Source organism: Cetorhinus maximus, chromosome 1 (assembly GCF_964194155.1).
Source record: "Cetorhinus maximus chromosome 1, sCetMax3.hap1.1, whole genome shotgun sequence".
NCBI classification, from domain to species: Eukaryota; Metazoa; Chordata; class Chondrichthyes; order Lamniformes; family Cetorhinidae; genus Cetorhinus; species Cetorhinus maximus.
This window is the reverse complement of record NC_135879.1, coordinates 111,855,725-111,879,059: the sequence shown is the minus strand read 5'-3', so window position 1 is coordinate 111,879,059 and position 23,335 is coordinate 111,855,725. Positions and strand designations below refer to the sequence as shown.

The window sequence follows — 23,335 nt, the reverse complement described above, 5'->3', positions numbered from 1 at the left end:
AATTGGTCCCGATTGGGCATGGACAACTGGAAAAAATGGTGGTGATGTCACACATCCAGTGATTCCACCTTAGTTTCCGGAGTCATTAAGGTCTGCAAACTTGCCAGTGCTCCTTCACAGGACAACTAAACGAGTTGATAGCTTGTTAAAAACCCGCCCCTATGAATGTTTTGCATTTCTCTGGGGGAGGCAGGTATTTTGGAGCTATCTGCTTCTGACCAGCTGAAGGCAAGCATGTACCATGTTGGGAGCCAGTAATGGAGGCCAAAAAAGTTTCAAAACGTAAATGTACATGCTTATCATAGGGGACGGGTTTCCCCCTTTGAAACTTAAGTTGCAGCTGCCCATCACAGGTCATGGGAGGAGCCAGCATTAGGAACTTTGCCAGTTCATGGGTCATCACCCTTCTGGCATCGTGTGGGCATCGAAGCAGTGGGTGTTTGGACTCCACCTGAGCACCTGGATGGTTGCAGATGGAAAAGGGTACTACACCCTCAGAAATCAAGGCCACTGGAGATGAGGAGCAGCAGCCTGCATAGGAAGATCAGAGCCCTGGGCATCAGAAGGCCAGAGGAGAGGGCAAAGAGGCATGAAGGAGAAGGAGGCACTACCTTGAGCACAGGATCTACAGGCAGAGGCAAAGCTACCTGGACATGATTGAAAACCATTCCTGGAAGAGACAGTGATGCTCTAGGCCAATGGTCCCAGACGTCTGTGCCTTCATCAGTGCGACCTCTACAGCATCTCACAGGCAGCTGCACACCGATGCATCACCCAGGTGATAAATGCCCTCTTCACCAAGGCTGGACAATACATCAGATTTATAAATGATGGGGCATCACAGGCTCAGAGGCCAGTGGGTTTAATGTCTGGGCCAGTCTGGTGGTGCCCTGCAATACCTTCCTAGGGTTTCAATTATTATGGTGATCTGCTATGCTCTCCATAACATGGCCTTCTAGAGATGTGCGGACCTTGAGGATGCTGAGGCCTACAAGGAGACAGCTCACCTGGGGAGGAGCAGAAGCAGGGGGTAAAAGAGAAGGAGAAACTGGAGGCGGAGGGAGATGACACTGGACAGAGAGGTGCCTCTGTTGCATGATGGGGTGGCCACTCTCTGCCATACTACAGGAAGAGGACCTCCCTACTCATGGGTGCCAGGCTTCTGGTTCCCCTGTGATATCTTGCTTCTGTGTGCCTCTGTGGAAGCCTTGACACAAACTCTCTCCCTCACCTCAGGACAACCAGTGGGCTCAGTGATGGCTGCTGCAGGTGTCTAAGTGAGGCCGCAACGTCATCTGACTTGCCTCCATTTCCGCCGCATTCAGCTTTAAGGGCCTGTTCACACGAAAATCTGAACTTCAGTCAGTTTCCCACCAGAGGCCAGTTTCTGACACAAAAACAAACCCGGCTCCAGTTTCCCACCTTTGCGGTAAAACTCAGTCCTCAGGATTTGGAGCTGGCAGGAATTCATATTCTACAAGACTAATAGCCTCACCATATTTCACAGTCAGCAACTGCAACAAAAATGTGACCTTTTTTTAACAATTGCAATTCTAGAATCACAGAAATTTACATTGCAGATGGAAGCCATTCAGGCCATGGTGTCTGCACTGGCTCTCCAAATGTGCAATTCAATTAGTGCTATGTCATGCTCATGCAGGCCTCAGATAAGGCAACATCATCGGGCACCCAATCCACACAATGAGAGAGGACCTCGCTGGCTTGAGGTGGACATCTTTGCTGCCTGCTATTTAAAATTGCAGTTGGCTAGATTGGGTTGGGAAAATAGTGGGCATTTCCCCTGTCCATTTAACTGTTCTCTCCCCTTGGTTTTTGTCAGGCAGAGATGTTAAAATTGAGCCCATTAGTAGTTTCAAGAATTGTAGAAATGTAGCAATCATCAAGTGCCTTGCGTTCTTTTTCCCCAGTCTATTTTACAGGAACTGGCTAAACATACTTACAGTAACTGCAGAGAGAAGAGTCCTTCGAAAAGGCCTTTAGGGAGCTCTGTGATTTTGTTTCCATACAATACGCTGTGGGAGGAAGAAGTAGAAAACTGTCAGTTAAAATCTATAAAGAAACAATGGTAGATATTCTCAGCTTAATTTCCACAACTTGCATACCTTTTAATTCTCTTTAAAATATTTGTGGTGAGATATATCAGTCTGAATCAGGGAACTATCATACTCTTGATTAAATTAATTTACTGCATATTGAAAAAAATATTCTCAGGGTATGGACTTTACTGCTAGAGGCAAGACGGCATTTAACATCTACCGTAAGTTGCCCTAAAAGTGCTGATGAACCTCCTTGAACTGCTGCAGCCTATATTCTCTGTAGTAGTCTGATGCAACTAAGTACCTTACTAAGCTGGTTTGAGACTGGAAACATGAGTAGACTTTTATGAATCCCTGCTGGTGGGTTTGAAGGCAGGGGGCCCTGTAAGATTCACTGGATTTCCCTCCTGTCGCCTATCTGCCCGCTTCCAACCTGTCTGAAATTTTACAGCGGGTGGGTGAGACCTAGGCCACCCTGCCCGCTCTCACTCCATTGAGGTCCTTAAGTGACCAGTTAATAGTTGCCTTCTGTCCGGCTGCAATTTTGAGGCCAGCAAGAGAAGGTCAAGTATGAGGGGATGCCCAACAGGTTAGTCTGCCCAGGTCTCGGGAGGGAAAGTTTTGAGGGGGCCGGGACCCCGTCAAGTTATGCACCTCAGTGTGTCCCCTCCCCTCTGACCTTTCCAAACTAACTCACCCCCTTCGCCCACCCCAGCACACCCTTCCTGTCCCTGTCGCAAAACCGCCGCATTCATCTGTGTCCTGGGGCTCCCGGCATTTAGATTTGTGGGACTAGATGTAGTCCTAGCCGTGGCTGCCTTTCCTCGCGGCACTCCTGGGACTACAGACCTGTTGGCCAATCAGATCGTCTCTGAGGTGAGACTTCTTCCCGAGTGAGGGGCGTAAGTCCTGCCTCTAGCTACGAGTTAAATGGCTGCAGGGCAGCCAACATGGGCGAAAATCCTGCCCATGAGTCAGATCGGAGAAGAACAGCAGGTCTAAAGTGAACCAATTTTACTGATACCAACTTTTCTTTACTTCCAAAATTTCACGAAACTAAATTCAAATTTTGAAAACCGTCATGGTGAGATTTGTGCTCATGATCCCTGGATTATTCTGGGCTTTAGGATTTTTATTTCAATAACATAACCACTAACTAGTGTAACCAGTAATGTTGTAGTCACAGTTACTGCATTGAATCAAAGAATGGGGTCAAGTTTAAAGCATGATCTCTGTGTAAATGTGAACTAGACTGAAAACCTTAAAACAGACTGTAACTACAAAGTCTCTCTCACACAGCCCAAACTACAGTATTATCTGACAGACTCTCTTAAAACTGAAACTTGCAGCATTATTTGACAGACGTTCTCAATTGTCCACAAATTTGGTATTTGCTGATTCCTCGCAAGTTTGTAATAGTGAGCCATCACTGAACAGTGCTAGTCATGCAGAAAGGGTTCAAAGGAGTGTGGGATAGCAATGGGTAGCATTGAAGCTTGTCGACTTTCTGTAAGTGTTCCAGGTATTGTACTGCAAAGAAACCAGTGTAAAGTTTTGTATTGGATGTGATGCACAGGGAGCCCCTGTTTATAATAATCATTGCATTGTCTGGTTAACGTCCCTAACTGTGGCTTTGTTCTGAAGTTTAAAACAGCTTCTCTGTTATAGTTCTGTATTTTCAGCTTGATTTTCAGATTCAATTTGAAGTATTCGAGCCTTGAAGGCTACATGTGATGGCATTGTGCTTTATTGTCTACATGTAATGATATTATGTTTGATGCTTGAACTTCGTGTGTATAGTGGTTTGGAAAAGGCATTTTATTAGTTACTTTATTTGTAGACAATCCTAAATTGAAATACCATGATCTTCTCACATGAGCAACTAGAAAGAATTTTAAATGGAATGTAGATTTAAACTTTATACATAGCCTCCAGAGCTCAATGCTACCCACCTACACAATTACATAAACAAAAGCTCTGGCCTGTACGGCAGTGTTTTACAACTCTCCTATGCAACCTAAACTGCAATTTCATACAATGCAGCACTATCTCACTCTCTCTCTCCTACATGCTCCAGTCTATTTTAACCATCCCAATTTAGCTGGAGCTTAATCACATTGACACTCAAGCGGAAGTAATATAATCCCAATGACCAAACTCTCTCTATAGGGCAGAACCTGTCAGCACTAATGAAAATAGGAGTGAGCAATCAATTAGACACCTGAAAAAAGTGTCCCATATAAAGGAATGCCTCACTAACCACAACCCAGACAATGGTATTTAGTAGAAGCTAATCATAACCATGCTAAGAAAACTTTCAAAAGGAAACAGGCAAATCAATAAAAAGAATCTTGCCCTTTAATGGGAAGCATCCTAAAATGGTTGCAGTGAAATTGAAGATTAGGCTTGTGATATCTTCATTAGCTTGCAAAGGAGGATATCACTTTGCTAAGATTAGGCAGCAACTTGTCACTTCAGAGATGATGGGCCATTAAACACAGCAAACAATGTTGGCCCTTGTTTTTGATAAACAAACAGTAATTTGCAGAGTTTGTCATCTATGAGTTGGGAATATGGCCACAGATTACAGGCAATGGATACTGAACAAAAATAAATATTAAAGGCAGCACTAGGTCTCCAGGGCTGTTTGTAGTTTGCATTTTGCGTGTGTCAATGACATTAACTTTCACAGAACATCAAAGTGACTTTTGCAGTCCCTATGAGACTTTTGCTGAAGGAAATGTCGGCTTGCAAACCACATCCGCCTCAGTCTTGCCTCATTAATGTAATTTCATCAGTAAAGTCTATAAAAATAATTTTCAATTGCTTGCAATGAAGTCCTAACATAATTTAACAATGTGGTAACTAAACATTTTGTGCTTTTTAAAAATATATCAAAACCATATGTTGTTTGAATAATGCATTTTTGGCTTATTGTTCAGCTTCCAGCATTTAAAACCCACGAGAAATTGAACCAAGGCTCTCCATGGCCTATGGTAGATCTGCATTCTTGATGCTGAAAGTGTTGTAAACCATCTGTAGAACAGTGCTGGTTAGGCAGTAAAGGGTTCAAAGCAGTGTGACATAGCAATGGGTAGCATTAAAACTTGCTGCCTTTCTGGGAATTTTCCAGGTACTGTACTGAAGAGAAAGCAGTACAGCATTGTGTATTGTACGTGATACATAGGGAGCCCCTATCTGTCACAATCATTACTTTGTCTGGTTACAGTCCCCAACTATTGATTTTGGCATGCTCAGCTTCATTTACAACAAAGGGCGGTGGGGAGTTAATTTTTTTAGACTGGTTTTAGTAGCCCTTACAGGTTGAACAGGTTTTAATCAACATGCTGTTCATTTAGCTGAGTGCACTTCTATGATTGTATGTATATGAGGCTTGCTTCTGAGGAACTAGCCACAGCTATAGCCACTTTTGTAAATGAATTCTCAGCTCAAAGGCTTTACCTGTGTGCAAACGAAGAGCAATTATTAAATGTTCAACAAATTAAAAAAACCTTCAACTTCGTTTTTTAAGAAGATCAAAAAATAGCTTGAAAAAATAAGTATTGAAATGAACTTCCTGGCCTGCAGCCATATACGCAAACACCGAGGATTGTCATTCATGCGAGCCAGGTGTGGAATTGTGCCAGCAACGTCCACACAGTAAGTTTTTAATTTCAGCTGGATGCACTCAGGGAGGAGGTCAGGCACTTGCTCATGGGAAGTGGAGGAAGAAAAACTTGGAGGGAAAGTCAAACGGATTGCTTTTCTGCAGGTGCAATTAACCTGTGCAAAGCACATGGACAATGGACCAGGAAACATTACGAAACAGAACCAGGCACACTGCACATGTCAAGTCAGATCAGTCACTGACATCAGGGCAGCCTGCTCGTTCTTGTTTGTTCAATTTGCCTTCAGATGGTATGGCTCTGTCCATTTATTTTCCAGTCCTGTTTTGTTGCTTTCTCAATATATCTCCTCTCTTGCTCTGTCTCCATCTATGTCCCATTCCATTTTACACCCTTCTAAATCCTCTCAATGCATGGGGCTTTCCATTGTCTTGTTCCCTCTTTACAACATGTTTTACCAAGGGGCTTTGGGGCAGACCTCTTCCAGTGCAGCTTAGCAAGACATAAGGGAAACCATCTGTCAATGTTAAAATTGGAGATACCATATACCCATTCCAGCCTGAGATGATTGATTTTCCTTTGCTTAGGAAAGCTCAGGAACTCAGTGACTAGCAGCCCATTTGTACACTTCAACATTCAAATCACCTGAATGTCATTTTTCAGCACTGAAAATACGAATCTGCTGATCCTAATGGGCACAGTCTGCTCGGCCATTTTCAGCACTGAGAGAGCAGAATCAGCAGAAGCAAGTGGAAAGGTTAATGATCCACAATCAGTAAGGGAAGAGGAGAAAGAAAGGGAAAGAGAGAGACAAATAAAAACTACAGTACAAAAATAAAACCCATGCTAACGTGGGCTGCCACCAGTTTCCTTTCATGTTTGTAAAATTCTTCCAAACCTCAGGCACCAGCTTCACTTAGGCAGCATGGCTACAACACTGCTGAAGTTATTTCTGGAAGTTTTGAACCTCTGTTGGAAAATTCCTTTTGGTTTACCCAAACATATCATGCCCCCGTGAAACATGAAAATGTGCAGTGAAATTTGGGCCTGCCTGCTTTCCCACACTTCCGTGAATCCAGGCTTCCACTCTGCCTTTGATTTTTTCAGGTCTATATATGACTGTAATCAAAACTTTGTGTCAAATAAGTTTAGGTAGGGCTAAATGGAGAACTAAAACATGGTATTTAAAATTAAAATACCCATCTTAGTGTAATTGCTTGTTGAACCCTATGCAATTTAGAGTCTGGCTTATATATGTAATTAGCACAAATTTTATGTTATAACACCAAGGTAATTTGGAAATGCACAACTGGTAAATAAATCTTTTTAAAGTTTAACATGTAATGATTAGAATGAGTTACTCTAAAAACAGACAATATGCCCAAAAACTTTCAAGAAACTTACAGGGAGTTAAGTGACCTCAGTCCCTGGAAAGCATCTGGTGCGATTTCAGAGATGTGGTTGTTGCTCAGGTCTCTGAAAAGAAGAACAGTGCCTTAAAAGTTTAATCAAATACTGACTGTCATCTCAATAAGGTGCTGTAGGCCTACTGGCCTGTTCGTTATATTCAAATGCTCACAAGTGGCTCTCAAGCATTCAACACAGCTTTCCACTTTGGCACTTCCAATACCTTGCATCTGTTTCTCATTGTTTGACTTCTTTCTCCCTTGAATGCCAATCAACCACCGCACTAAAACCTGCACAGGTGACTGAGATTCATGGTCAGTGTATTACATTATTAATCAAGCTTTTTCTTGAAGTAAACTTTTAAATGCTATTTCTGTGTTTTTTGGAATATTGACTCTATATAAACTTCAAATTTGGAGTGGTTTTTCTTATTTTTCCTCACCCAACCTCACCCGTTAAAAGTGCAAAATGAAAACTCTGGAGTTCCTCGCGCACAAATTTTCCACCAGCATTTTAAATGACCAGAAAATCATGCATTATGTGTTTCAGACATCCATTTTCAGCAGGTGAGGCATGTAGATTACTCAATTTCTGAACTACAAATTCCGGTATTTATAATTAAGGACAGGTTGTTCCATTTGTATGGCTGTGGTTCTATTCTGAGCATGGCAAAACCTCAACGTGTTATTACTCAAAGGCAGACATACTATTAGTCAATCTCACGCTCATTTCAAAAGCCTCTTTTTTTTTAGTCACTGCTGGCTTGTGACTGTTACTATGCTCTGTTGAGGTCTGTAAAGCAATATGCCAGTATTCCCCTAATAAAATACTGCCGCCACTTCCTTTGGAAACCTTGTGAAACTTGCCTCGAACAAAAGGAATTCCATTGGCTTAAGTTTTACTGGCCCCTGGGTGGCGGCAATGGGGAAGGAGCGGATGGTCAAATATTGAGGGGAACCATGAAAGGACAGCTCCCCAATGCAGTCCCGCCGCTGGGGTATTTTCCCGGCGGTGGGACTAGAGGCGGGCTGACTGCCTAATTAAAGGCCATTGCACGCGATGCCAGCAGAGTGGCTTCCTGCCAAGTGGGGAGGCTGCCAGCTTAATAGAGAAGGCCTCCCTGTGGCAGCCTGGGGTGAAGTGGGGGGGAGGGGGGCACCGGAGCCGAAAACTCCATTGGTCAAAGAGGGGCCACAAGCAAGGAGGGCATCCCCCACAGCCCCAGCAACCAGCCCGGAGGGATTTCCTCTCCAATCTTTGGACATCTGAGTTTTTTTTGGGGGCTTACCTTGCTGATCTCCCGAGGTGTCCTGCCTGCCTCAGTAGTGCCCGCCACTCCTGGAGGCGCTTCAGAGCTGTTAACCCTCTGATCAGGAGCTTGCCCGTCGTCCTTAACTGGATGGCAGGCCCACAGTCGACCAGTTAGGAGGTTACCTGTGTTAAAATTTCTGAGAAGGTCCTGCTACTCATAAGTGTAGGCTCAGGACCCACTTTTCACCCTGATATCAGAGCCCTGACACTCATAGTAAAATTCAGGCTGCTGTTCAAAAATGGGTGAAAAGTAAAATGTTTCATTAAAAAAAAACATCAAAAATTACTGTTTTTAATGGTAGTTCACATGAATGAATTTGGGATATTTTTGAATAAGATTCTGAGCTGGAAACTACCAGTCAGGGCTCACTTGTTGCACTATAATAGGATTCAGTGCTACTGGGCGAGTAAGGGTTATTTTCTTGTTCCTGACTTTTGATGCTTGCTTGTTTATTTGTGATCTTGAGTGAGCATAGGTTCCGGCTTCACATTGACATGTTTCATGATATTGTACTGAAACACACTGGCACCCATGTTTATGGGGAGGCTGGTGGGGACCTTAAAGTGGCAGGGGTTGCGGGGTCGGTAGTGGGAGCTGTTCGAGCAGTGGAAATCCCAGAAATGTACAGGTAAGGGAGATCATGGATGGGAGTTTACAGGGATCGTTATGGATGGCAGGTTGAGGTCATTGTGGATGGAAGGCTGGAGGAGATTGTTGATGGCAGGCATGGGGTGGTGGGGTGGGGTGCAGGGACTAGATTTCGCAGGGCTGGGTGGAGGTATTTCATGGGGGTGATCGGGGGGAAAGTATGCTTGGTCCTCCTAGTCCAAAGGCGCTATGCGCTCCCTGTACAGACGGGGTGGATTCCCTCAGCCGGGAGTGCGCTCTTTCGCATGTGCGCGCGAAAGAGTGCACTGATCTCCCAGAGACTAAGTGCAGCCTCAGGGAGATTGGCTCAGAATTAAAGTTTTGAAGGTAAATGTTGAAAAAAATTCCCTGACGTGTCCCCTCATGTGACACTGTCACATGAGTTTGGACAGGTCCATCACTTTAACGCAAACATTTATTAAATTTTTAAAACCCCTCAGGAAACCTCATCCCGCCCGTGGATGAGGTTTTGTGCTTTTTCTGAAGCCCGCTAGGGCTCCCGGCCTGCCCGCCAACCTTAAGGTTGGACGGGCAGGTCCATTAATTAGGTTAATGACTTTTTAAATGGCCTCAATAGGCCGTTGACAGGTCGGCAGGCACACAGCTGATTCGACTGCGCCCCCGTCGACCTGAAAATGGAAATGACGCGGGGTGACTCCCGACATCATCCTGTGTCATTTTACGCATCGAGGAGCAGGCCACACCCCCCCGCTCACTGACCTAAAGATCCTGCCCCAAGTGCTGAAAAAGTTATATGCAAAAGGTAACATTTGAGGCGTGAGCTTCATTATCATATTTAAATGGCTGACCCACCTTGAGAGCAAGTATTGCCTGCCATCCAAAGCCCGATTTCATTAAAACCAGAAGCTGGAGGTGCGTTGGGGTCATCGGCGGGATTTTCCGTGCCCACCCGCCGCCGTGATCTTCCGGTCCCGCCGCAAGTCACTGGACGCCTGGCTGGGGCTCCACCTCACCCGCAGCGGGGCCAGAAAATCCCGGACAATGTTTCCAGTTTTTGAAATTTTAAGCCAATGCCCATCCTGTGCAGGCACCACTGGAGCAAGTGACCAAAGGGCTGCTGGCATCTATGGAACTATACCAGCACATAGGCAGGGAGGACAGCGGAGATATAAGATGGTGAGGTCGTTGGGAAAGTATTGAAGGGTTTCAATTTCATCAAGTTTCATGAAGGAAGCAAACAAAAAGCTTTAAAAATTGAAAAACACGTTCACAGATTTGAATTGTAAATCAAATTGGACCAGTCAGCCATTACCATCCACTGATTGTTAAACACTCAAGCTTTCCTTATGGAACAAATACTGAATAATCTTCTAAAGATTTGGAATACTTTTTCTTCTACTCACATTCTTCGCAACCTCTTGTAGGGTGAGAAGGCTGCAGGGGGGATGGTTTTGATTGAGTTTTGCTCCAGACGTCTGGGGAGAAAACATAATTTGCTATTGAAAGTACATTCCTAAAGTAAAGCACACAGCAGTGGTGGTCCACACTCAGCCTCTTGTCAACATTCATGTTTACTCAGACCACATTATTTGGACTCCTGTTAATGTTACTGTGAATAGCCAAACACCAAAGACCTTCCCTCTTTGTCCAGAAGAAATTCATCTGTTAGAGCTGCACAGATTAAATACCATGTTGTATAGGAAATATAATTTATTTTCCTGTAAAACAAAACTCGATTGACGTAGTGTTTGACCAGTTGCTTCTTGCCTGATGAGAGAGGCCATTTTTTTGTCACATTGACATAACTATGGCCTGAATTTTACCTTTGGCAGGTGCGCCCGATCAGCGGACTCGGGAGCTGATCAATTAACGGCCAGCCAGCGCGAAACGTGCGCTGAAATGCTCAGTGCTGCCGGGGTGAGGGTGGGCAGAGGGCGGGCGACGACATTTCCACGGGCGCGGGTGGGCGCTGTGAGAAAGCTACCTGAAGGCAGACAGCTGCCTCAGGGAGCTGGAGGACAGAAAAAGCTAAAATAAAGGTTTTAAAAGCTGAAAAAAGTGTTCATGCATCATAATCAATCACCCGAAAATATAGCTGATAAAAATGCTGTCCACAGAAATTTATATTTATTTTATTTCATCACGGAAATTTCATCCCACTCTTGGATGAGGTCTGATGAAAAATGTAAAGGCCACATGGCCGATTGCCCTGTCTGCCAATTGTAAGATTGGCCGGGCAATGAAAAATCGGAGTCAATTGCGCCATTAATGGGTTTAATTGCCCCCTTAATTGTCAGTGGGTGCGCTTCCGACTTTAGCGCATGCCTTCTGAGTGAAATATCACGCAAGTGTGTGATAACGTTGAGACGCTCGCCTGACGTCTTCTTGCGCAATTTTACACCCAATCGGGTCGGGTGCGCGCCTGCCTGCAGGATGTACAATTCTGCCCTAAGAGATATATGTTAATGGCTTGTAAGCAAACAACTTATTAAAATTTATGTCATGATATTGTTGCTGCTGCAGGGGCTACTATTTTAGCATTGTCAAGTTAGCAGTGGACATATTGTACCCAAGGTGATTTTTACATTAAACATCCTTCTGCACGGTCTCAAGAGTGGAATAACATAGAATTATGGTCTTATAAGGATTCCACTTGAGACTGTCCTAAGCAGTATAATGATGTTTCATGTTAAATGAGCTGTAGGCAGGTTCTGTTGCCTGTTATTTTATTAGGCTAGCTTCACTGTGCCGTCTGCAATAATACTGCAAATCGTTTCTGTGTGGGCTGGATTATATGTGGAGAGTGGGCCCCTGGCACCCCAACATAAATGTCAGGGGTGAACCAACCTTGACTGGATTGCCCTGCTTTAATTTTTGAGATGATCGGCCTTTAATTATTATGAAGTGAGACTTCCATCACTTTCCAAGAGGAAGTTCCAGGCCATGTGAGTATGAGATGGGGGTCACAGAGTGAGGTGATGGCAGGGGGCAGAGAGGTCAGAGGCAAGGGCAGGGGGGTGGCTTTCAGCAGCTCCCGGCTATCCAATGCTGGGTCCCTTGGTCAGCCTAGAGCGCCTGTTAGTGAGGGACCTCCTCCAGTTAGGCTGCTGGCAATGCGGACAGGGTTTGTTGGGCGACTTTGGGAGCCATGGGAGACCTATGAACTCCTATTTAATCCCCAAACCACCACTAAATTGTGCTGGGCTTAGGGATAATAGGTGTCAGCTGACTCATTAATCAGCCTAACTAACATCCTGCTGCCAGCGGCCATGAATCCCATGTTAGCCCCTTTCACCCTCCTACTTAACTGGGGGAGGATTTGCCGCTGCAAGGCCTCTCCCGTGATTAAGTAGGCAATGCCGTTATGGTTCCCAACACAATGGGAAGCATCAAATCCAGTCCATAGTTTCCCACGGCACATCTCACATTTATCTATCTGCAAACAATATAAATACACACATTCTCAGATACAAGCACATAGATAGGAATTGGCACATCATTAAATAAGCCTCATGGGAAGAAATTCTTCCCCTTTCATCGTGATATAACCCTTTACATTCTAAGAATCAAGTAGTTTATTTTGGACTTACCAACTGGGTAACAGAAACAATCTGGTCATAATTAACAGCTGGGATATGCCCTACTCACCCTAAGCATTCTTTGCTGGAATGGTGATGATGCCCTCACTCATGTTGTAAGGGATGGGGTTATTTTACCACACCTCATTCCCCCATCATCCCTGTGCTCGCTGACCTACATTGGTTCCTGGTCCGGCAACACTTCAAGTTAAAAGTTCTCATCCTTATTTAGAAATACCTCCATGGCCTTGTCTCTCCCTATCTCTGTAACCTCCCTCCAGCCCTAAAGTCATGAGATCTCTGTGCTCCCTCACTGGTCTCTTGCCCATTCTCGAAATTAACCGCTTCATCACTGGTGACAATGCCTTCAACTGCTCAGGCCCCCAATCGCTGGAATTCCCTCCAACTCTCTACCTCTCCTTGCTCCTTTAAGATGTTCCTCAAATCCTATCTCTTTGATCACCTGTCAATATCCCCATATCTGTCTCAGTGTCAAATTTGGTTTGAAAATGCTCCTGTCAAACAACTTGGGACATTCAACCACATTAACGGTGCTATATAACTGCACATTTCTGTTCTTTCCATTTTTAAGTTACTTTTACACCATGTTGGTTCTACCAGCCTGCAGAGGCATTGCATCTCATGAAGCCAGATGTAAAACTGCTGGGTTAAAGACAGAAAATGCCTTCTAACACTCAGCTGTTCAGGCACTACCTGTTGTTACAATTATGAAGATTATAAGTTTGTTATTTTTGGCATTGTGTTGTTCATTTAAGGTAAAATAAATGGGGTCTTGTGACCCATTCTGAAGCCTGCCTGACAGCAAGCCTGGGTGGTTTGATTGTTAGAGATTAAAAGGGGCCCAGATTGTTTTACTAGGAACAAGGTGAAAGGTGTTTATACCTGGAGAAAATGGCAGCAGCCTGTGTGTGAACAGTGGATAGATTGTGCCTCCCTCAAGTCCCCAAAAGGTGTTGAGAATGTCAAGTTGTAAACAGTTGTGCTTTAAAACTGTCCATCTACTTCCAAGTGTCATGCTCCAGTATATTATGAACTTTCAGGCAATGCTTCTAATATTTTCAACAGTTTATTAAAATAGCCCCTGTAAATCATGTGACCCGTGGCATTTTGGGCTCAGGACAGTCCTGAGTCTCAAGCAAATACCAAAGTAAATATGGCATTCATAGCCAGCCCATAAATTCATACATCTCTTTGTTTAAGGATGGACTGTCAACAACTGAACCAAAGCATTCCAGCCAATTCATCTTTCTGTTTCACATGGACAAAAGAAACATCAGTCCAGATCTTCCGAGGAGCGTCAAACACCATCGGATTGCCACTCCACTTCTACTTTTCTGTGCCATGCCAGAGCTCTGCATTTCTGGCTGGGTTTTCCATTCCTGGCTTCTATAGAAATGCGGAGCGTACCTAAATTGGAACTGCTCCTTTGTAGCACTAGACCATCAGGGGAAGGCAAGCCACACCCCCTTTTGCAGCATCAACTCCGTATTCTGGTAAGTAAACAGTTTAAATGTCCCAAAGCTGCTTTGAAAAGGTGGATGGTGTAGCAGGTGGGTAGGCTGGTAGGTGGGTAGGATGGTAGGAAGGTAGGGCAGCAGGTGGGTGTGGTGGTAGGTGCTAGGGTGGTACGTGGGTAGTGTGGCAGGTAGATAGGGTGGCAGGGTGGCAACTGAGTGGGGTGGTAGGTGGGGAAGGTGGCAGGTGGGTGAGGTGGTTGGATGGCAAGTGGGTAGAGTAATAAGTGGGTAGGGGCAGGGTGGCAGCTGAGTGAGGTGATGGGATGGCAGATGAGTAGGGTTGTACGTCGGTAGGTTGGAAGATGAGTAGGGTGGTAGGTGGGTAGTGTGGCAGGGTGGCAAGTGGGTACCGTGACAGATGGGTGAGGTGGGTAGGTGGGTCAGGGGTAGGTGTGTCAGGTCGGGAGGGTTTGTCAGGTCAGGGATTCGGCCAAATCAATTTTGTTGTTGTGTAATCAGTGAGCTGCCTCTGGCCACTCGATTTCTGTTCACGGAACTCTGGCAATATGCTGATGAAGCCCAAGGCCAAATTTTGGATGAATCTTGGGCCTCCACCACACTTGCTGCACACTCTGTTTATTTCAGGCCTGAAAACAGTCCAAAACACACTTCCACCTACAGAGGACTCTGCCTGAGAGTGGAACTGAAATACATTCTAAGTACTTCCACAGAGAGGGGGATGTGCTCATTGAATCAATTTTTTAAATGTGTGCACCATATACACACACCAGCAAATTTCTACAATGGTACAAAACTTCTGACACAACTGCCAGGCTCCCATTCGCAGCTGGTCTCACTTAAAACTGCTTTAACTGGTACCAGGATGTGATCGGAATTTACATGAGGCTTTAACAACCTGAAGACAGCTTCAGCTGTAAACATAGCTCAGTACAATTTCAGACCTTGAAAACTGAATGAGGGTCAAGCAGAGAGTTTGAATTCCACTGATGAATGCAAATTAAAAAGATCAGTCTGTACCACAGACCTTTCAAACTTTGTAAAGTTTGCTTTTACTTGCCAATGCAAAAGTACTATGTTCCGGCAGCATATAGTTTTTTGTGAATTAGTTATTGACTTAATTTCTATGACTGTATGTAGAACATCTGGGAAATGTCAGTCCCAAGTGGTATTAGTTTCCTGCAACCCACTGAATTGCTGTAAACAGGTTCATTCATTTGCCACAGAATTGATTTCATTGCCGGACTGATCTAGGAAGAAATATTCACAGTGAAATATGCAGATTTTGCTCTGCTGCCAAATATATTTTCCAGGTTTGTCTCTAATGGCAGCATACTTTATTGGACATTATTTCAACAATCAATCGTTTAAGGTGCTTTGAGTCTGTTCCAAGCACATTTTGCTGCACAGAGGATGGATGACAGTAAGATATGGATTATGGAACAGAAACCATTAGCTGGCACGGGCAGGATAACTCATCAGACTATCTCTCTCTGGGGCTGTGAGGTGTGTGCAGCTAATCCTGTGGCTAACCCTTGGGCTTTCCACTTTGAGTACCTTACTTCAGCTCTGAGTGTATATGGGACCAAGGATTGTGCAGTGAATCAAAAGTTGAACTTCCACTTGTTGGCTATGGCTCAGTCGGTAGCACTCTTACCTCTGATTCAGAAAGTTATAGGTTCAAGGCACATTGCAGAACTTGAATGCAACAATTTAGTTTGATGCTTCAGTGAAGGGGTGGTGCACTGTTGGAGGTTGAATGGGAGGTTAAATAGAGCAATGTGGGGATGGTGGCCATCCCTGATCTTCTGGTCAATATTTATCTCTCAATTTACATCACAAAAACAGATTAACTGGTCATTATCCATGGTTGCTTGTGGGAGCTTGCTGTGTGCAAATTGGCTGCTGTGTTTCCTACATTACAAAAGTGACCACACTTCAGAAGTACTTAATTGGCTGTAAAGTGTTTTGGGAGATCCAGGGGTCATGTAAAATGCTGTATAAATCTAAGTCTTTCTTTTGTTTCAGTTTTCTAATCCTAACTTGTATTGAGTTCAATTAAACTGTGCTACAGGCATTTTATTTTTCTTAAAAGATTACAATCCCATATCACGAAAGAGGCAATATTGTGCAATATTGAAGTATATTGCTTTTAATGTTGATTTTTCAAAAAAATACTGATACCAACATTAAATATGCCTGAAGAAGTTGGGATTCATGATACAAATTATCAGTGAGGGAAATAATTTCCATAAATCATTAAGATAAAACTGTTATTGTAAAGCTGACAGAGATAGGCAACAGGAGAGAAGGGGTTATGGAGCATCTATTCGATTTATTATGTTGCTGTCTATCGCCTTATGTTATAATCATACAAACATTTAATCCTCTCCTGTTTTCCTTTCAAGCACTTTACAGGTTGCTTCCTATTTTGTGTACATACCAACTAGGAGCACGAGTAGGCCACTCAGCTCTTCAAGCCTGCTCCGCCATTCAATAAGATCATGGTTGATCTGATTGTAACCTCCTGCCACCCCTGATAACCTTTCACCCCCTTGTTAATCAAGGATCTATCGAGCTCTGCCTTAAAAATATTCAAAGACTCTGCTTCCACTGCCTTTTGAGGAAGAGAGTTCCAAAGACTCATGACCCTCTGAGAGAAAATATTTCTCCTCATCTCTGTCTTAAATGAGCAACCCCTTATTTTTAAACCATGTTCCCTAGCTCTAGATTCTCCCACAAGAGGAAACATCCTCTTCACATCCACCCTGTCAAGATCCCTCAGGATCTTAAAGGTTTCGACCAAGTCACCAAGCCATTTTTGATCAAGTGTACGTGTGCATATATGGGTGTGGATGCAAGTTTGAGGGTGGGTATGCATGTGTATGGGTTGGGGTGTGTGCGTGTGTTGGGGGATATGGTATGGCTATGTTTCCATGTGTGTGTGTTTCATCTGTAGTTTTTTTTACATTTTTGATGAAGGGTCCTATCTGCAACCTCAACTTATTAATTCTCTGCATAGACGATTACTGACTTCTTGACTGTTCTCAGCATTTCCTATTTTTATTAAAGCCTCCACATGTGACTGGTCCAATCCAACACTCTCATAACAGCGGCTCACTTGGCAAAAATTGACCACCCAAAGTATGACTGACAAAAAGGGAGAAGATTAATAAACGGCATCACAGATTTAAGGAAATGGGCAAAGGAACTTGGGGAGGCTAAGGATAATTATTTTAATGCAGCAAGTTGTTATGATCCAGAATGCACTGGATGGAAGGGTGATGCAGCAGATTCAATAACATTTTCCAAAAGGAAACTCGATATATACTTGAAAACAAAATATTTGCAGGGCTATGGGGAAAGGCCAGGCGTGTAGGATTAACTGGATAAGTCTTTCAAAGAACCAGCACAGGCTTGATGGGCTGAATGCCTCCTTCTATCCTAATATTCTACAAGAATGAGGGTTACAGAAGAGGATAAATGGAGCAACACAGGAACAGTGCAAGAGGAGGCAGGGGAGAATTGCAATGGTTGCGCAGATGGCAATGTTGGTTTAGACCAGGAATGCTTCAATACTTGAGACCGGGAAAGATGATTGGTGCAGAATCCATGCTTACTTACTTTTTGAGGAACACGCACCTTAAACTAGGCCTCAGGACAAGGGGCTCTCATTCAGGAAAGTCCTGGAATTTTGGTATGAGAATAAAAAGTTATTTGTGGTCAGGATGAAATGTGATTTTCTATATCAATTTAAAGCTTTAATAAGTAAATAAATATGTGCAGAGAAAAATGTCATTGTGCGATGAGGATATTTTACTCTGAAGGAATCAAAGGGAACCACTACACACTTCTGCTGTGATGTTGGCACATCAGCTAGGCACATGTGCTTCCTGGACAAAAAGCTTCAGTCAATTGGAATGAAGAAAACTCACACCAGAATAGGATTTGGCTTTGAAACTTGTATTCATGATGAATTTTCAATCAAGCTCAGGGCCCACCAAAAATAAACGCTCCTTACTAGATCAGCATTGGATTTACAGCAAAGGGGAGTTTGTGGTTGATAGTCCAGTAAATAAAACACTCAGAGTGAGGTTCACTGTTCAATCCAAAAGCAGAAAAATGCAGGAAGTTTATTTTCTGTAAACTCTTACTAAACAGATTTTTCCATCATTTTGGCACATCTTATAAATCATGCCATGTCTAAGCTTATACCTTACCATGTTTTTAATCTTCTTAGAATCCCCATAAGAGAGATTAAGTGCAATGTCAGCTTTAGAACCATGTATGACCAACATCTGTACACTTCATGCCGCAAACTAACAACTTGTTCACATTTTGCCAGCTGTTCTGCACAATAAATTGTAGAAGCATGTGTGAGCAAACTGAAGGCAGGTTGTTAAGTGGCAGTGGGGATTTATTACAGCTTCTGTGCTGCAAGTATGTCTACAGATTCCTGAAATGCAGCTGTAATCTCCTTCTGTAGAAACAACCACCGTAATTGTGATAAGGTTAGAAGGACATAAAAGGAAACCAACACTTGATACTGGGAACTTCCAGGCCTAGAGCTGTAAGTGCACCGACATTGGGGAAAATCCATGTCTTCACCACATGAGTAATAATCTGAAGGTGGGGACTGCACATATGCTGCAGAAAGCACCTGATTTTCACTCCCTTGGTTTCAATGAAAGGAGAATCAGGTGGGCTCTAAAATTTGTGGGTGATTTAGTGCATCAGATTGCCACCCAGGTGGTAAAGATAAAAATGTACCTCTTACCCAGATGAAGAGCAATTATAATTACTACACAAGGATGAGAAGTAAAGTATAGACATATAGTGCTGGATTTTAATGAGAGGCCAGGAAATTCTCAGCTTGGCTCGCCTGCCTTTGGATGAAGTGCCAGGAAAGATGGGATTTTAATTCCACGGGGGTGGTTCCTGGCTGCAGCTGGGCCCGCCGACCCGGGAAAAAGTTCGGAGGCAGCCACAGGGGCTGCTGGGTGCTGAGAAAGGCTGTTTAAAAGATCCAGCTTGGTGCTATGGGATTTCATGCCAGTTATAATAAAATCAGAAATGCTCTCCACACCCTCACTCCTGACACATTCCCCTTGCCTCATCTATGTCACCCAATGCCCCCCACCCACCCCCATGGCCCACCATGTCAAGGTATGCCCCCCACCCACCCCCTTATGTCTCCTTATGACCCCTATGACAAGCTATTCCATTTCCATACCCGTTCATCTACTGTATACTGCTTGGACCAATGAACCCTATTGTGACAATAAGATGTGTAAAAGAAAGGTTCAAAAAAACATTCACTGATAACTTTCCACTTTCTTTTACAAAAAACTCCTTTTTGCTACAGGCCAATAAAAATGTCAATCATCCAGGCCTGTTAAAGTATCAATAGCAAAAACTAAAAGCACTTGAAAACTCTTTATCTTGTGTAAATAAACATTGTGCAATTGACAGAAGAGATCAGAGAGCCATGCAGTCAATGAAGCAACATTCTCCCTGGGGCTCAGGTATTTCATACTCTAATGGATGTCTGGGCTCTCAGCCAAGCCTCATTATGCATACTTGGCTGAGGGCCCAGGTATCCATTAGAGTGCTGAAACAGCTGTTCCCACCCCCCCCACCCCCACCCCCGGAAAACATTGCTTCCTTGACAGCTTTGGCTCTCTGATCCCCTCTGTGGATTGCACAATGTTTCTGTGCACAAAATAAAGAAGAGTCAAGTAGCTACTGCTACTTTAAAGGGTCTGAATGATTGACATTTCTATAGCCCTTCAGTACAAAGGAGTTTTTTTTTAAGGAAATGAAAAGTTATCAATGAATGACTGTTTCTTTTAAAGCTTTTTTTTACACATCCTAATGTCACTATGGGGTTCATTGACTCTATACACTGTAGAGTGGGTGAATAGGCATGGAAGTGCCATAGCTTGGCACAGGGGGCATGAGGGGCCATATCGGGTGGGTGGGGGTATACCTTACCATGGGGGGATGAGGGCCCATAGGGAATGGGTAGGGGCATACCTTGCATGTAGGGCATGAGAGGCCATAGGCGGTGGGTAGGGCGGCACACCTTGACCTTTGAACTTAACTTTCAAAAGGTTCCCTCATATGGTTCATGACATCTCTGCAGTGCCACGAACCACAAGCCCTTTAAAAGCTGGCCTGACTCCAAGAAACTTGCAGAGGACTAGGCATGCCTATCCTCGCAATGAAGCCAGCCAGGTTGGGAGTGCAGGGTGCAGGCTCACGAGCCGAACCAGCCCGCATCCTTAAAAGACACTCCTGAAAATCAGAAATCCTGAGAATGGGGTCAGGAATCCCAGAATCTGGTCCCGGCCACCATTTTCACTCCTCCACAGAGCCTCCCGTTTCCATGAAAATCCAGCCTATATAAGCAATAACAGTTAGGTCAAATTAATCATCCAGAACTGCAAATAACATTTCACCCTCAAAGTGATGGCCATAATTTTACGTCATACCAACACCCCCATACCAGCACCATACTCATTACCAAAATCAAAGTTAACTGTTTGGCATGGCACCGGAACTTAACGATATCAGCACTAGGCTGCTCAAGAAATAACTTTTACCATTCTAATGTTGGTAAGGGCATCACTGGGCATACATAACATCATTAGTGCTCTACTCTCTCTGCTATATGGCACTAAACTAGCCAAGTGACATACTGAAAGATATCTGAAAGTGAGGCTTAACAGTGACCACATCCAGTCATTGTAAAGCAGTTCAGAATGAAGAGCTATATTGCTGAATGAGTAAAGTATAGGGAAGATTTCATACATTTATATTCCCAACATTGAGCATTTTGTATTATGTTCACATATTAGGAATTCAGATGCAAAGATCAGCAGGTTTTTATGGATAGAAAGCTCTGTGAGGCAGTTGACCTCCTCACCCAAACTTCTAATAAGCACTGGGAGCATCTGGGAGTGGGAATTTGTAAAGTGTACCCACATGAGGCTGAGGACGTCATGCTGAAACTGTACAGTACTCTGGGCAACCTGCCCTTTGGATACTACTTCAATTCTGTCATCAAGCCACAAGGAAAATATCCAGCCCTAGAAGAAGTGCAAAAGACAATAAAGCAAGTTCCAGAGACTTGAGTTACGCGGAAAGATTAGTAAAATGTGGTCTCTTCAGTCTTGAAATTGAGCAAATCAGAGGGGAGAAGGGGCCTTATGATGGTATAAGATACCAAGTGGAATAGGAAAGTTAATCCTGAGCACCATTTCAAGTTAAACAAGTTAAGCTATTACTGTAATAAAGGAGAAAAGATAGAACTGATAAAAGATAAGTTCAAGACTGATGTCAAGAAAGCACTTCTTCACACAGAGTGATTAAAAGCTGGAGTAATCTTCTGGGTTGGGTAGTGGAAATAAAAACTCTAGAGTCATACAAAAGATATTATTATGCGGGGGTGGGAGCGGTTATTGCGGGTTGATGAGTTACATTGGCTGAAAGGCCTCCCTCTGTTTAATACCTATCATTGTGAATCTCTCAAACATTACTAATATGGATTCCAAACCCTGTCATGGGAAGCCATTTGAAACTTGAATATTACAGATGTGTGTGTAAATCCTCTCTATTGGAGTCAGGCTGGAAAACCCTCTGTGCACCAGAATAAATAATTTCCATGTTAACATCCATCTTTTTAATGGCCTATTTAACATTAGAATCACATTCATGGGTAGATGAATAGCAACTATACATCGCTGTCCCTGATTAAGCTTTAAAACAGGATTATATAGGGTTAAAGAGACACCAAGGCAGGAAAAATTGAGAGACGGGAAGGATTCAGGGATCTTCTTTACTTCTCAACGTGTTTGCATGGATCTATGGACATGACCCAACTGTTTTCTTAATAGTAACAAGTTCAGCTAGCTGAACATCTGAGAAGAATTTCACCAATCTCCAGGCATCCTTTACACATTATTTACCACTACCAGGGGAAGGACTTTGCTCAGGTTAAGTGAAAGGAAATCTAATAACGCCTTTTATTTTTCTGTAAAATTGTTTGTTCTAGGCTCTACTCTATCAAAGATGTACATCAGTAACAAACTCCTGCATCACATTTTCCTAATCATCTTATTTTTTGTTTTGAATGCCTCAAGAAAAATTCTCAGAGGCTCAACTAGTTTTGGCGACTGGACACATTTACAAGCCTTTCTTTCTGTCTCCATATATTTATTAAGCTAAATTACTTGACCTCTTCAAACTGTTCATCCTCATGTTTTCTCAGCTCACAAACATAAATCACCAGGGTAGCTTAATTTGGTTGTGAATGTTAAGAATTGGAATAGTGCACGTAGTAAATCAGAGTGACGTGAGATCATATCGTTAGATCGAATGTTGCAACGTGCACAAAACAGAGAACACGACATACCTGATAGATAATTAGATGACATCAGTTCAAACTACAAAATCTAGAGCTTGTCAGAATACCTCTCTCTGGACCTGTACTAATATTATCCATGCCAGACTTCAGACATATGCCAGTTCCAAATATAAACAGAGAATTTCTGGCAATATCAGCAACAAAGAAAGATTTCCCTCCGCTGCTGAGGCAGGAATGTCGTTGAAATCTTATGGTCCACCGGGGGCAGGAGGGTAGGCCAGGGCAGGTGTGGGGGGGCATAAAAATGGGTGCCATGCCAATGATGTCATTCCCGCTGTATACCCGCCTCCTGCCCATCGATGCTGCAATTGTACCAGCAGCAGGGGAGGCAGCCCACTAGCTCATGGGCCAACCCTCTTGCCACCACTGGGGCTTTAACCATGGCAGGGGATACTGGTGCTAAGTGTCCAGGCTGCTCTGGTGAGACCTAGCAGACTGTTATCCAGGGGGGTGCCTCCTTCTTGTGCTCCCTGTGACTATCAGAAGATCCCACCAAGGGATCCCCCTGCTGTGCTTCCACCCCGCCCCCACCACTTGGATTGTTCACTCCAGGCTCCCACCTCCTTCGCTGGGGCCTGCCACCTGGCCCCAGTGCAACCCTGGACTTATCCTTGCCCGGGTTTCATTCACATCTCCCCTTCTTCAGGGAACTCACTGTAATCCGAGCAATGATCACTGCTCCCACTGATGCTGCTGGTATAAGAACCACAGAACCATAGAAAGAACCACTGAAATGTTACGGTACAGAAAGAGGCCATTCAGCCCATCGTGTCTGCACTGGCCAAAAAGAGAAAAAAGAAACTAGCTGCTCATTTTAATCCC

At 43.8% G+C, this 23,335-nt stretch overlaps 1 protein-coding gene across 3 annotated transcripts in view; it reads right to left on the bottom strand.

Moving 5' to 3' along the window:
* Positions 1 to 23,335, bottom strand: part of slit2 (slit homolog 2 (Drosophila)) — a 513,947-nt gene that overhangs the window by 139,802 nt on the left and 350,810 nt on the right. For all 3 annotated transcript variants that reach the window (XM_078545575.1, XM_078545584.1, XM_078545594.1), the window contains exons 10-12: positions 10,415 to 10,486; positions 7,088 to 7,159; positions 1,962 to 2,033 (exon numbers count right to left, since the gene is read on the bottom strand). In XM_078545575.1, coding sequence (XP_078401701.1) covers positions 1,962 to 2,033; positions 7,088 to 7,159; positions 10,415 to 10,486 — 216 coding nt within the window. The remainder of the gene's footprint in view (positions 1 to 1,961; positions 2,034 to 7,087; positions 7,160 to 10,414; positions 10,487 to 23,335) is intronic.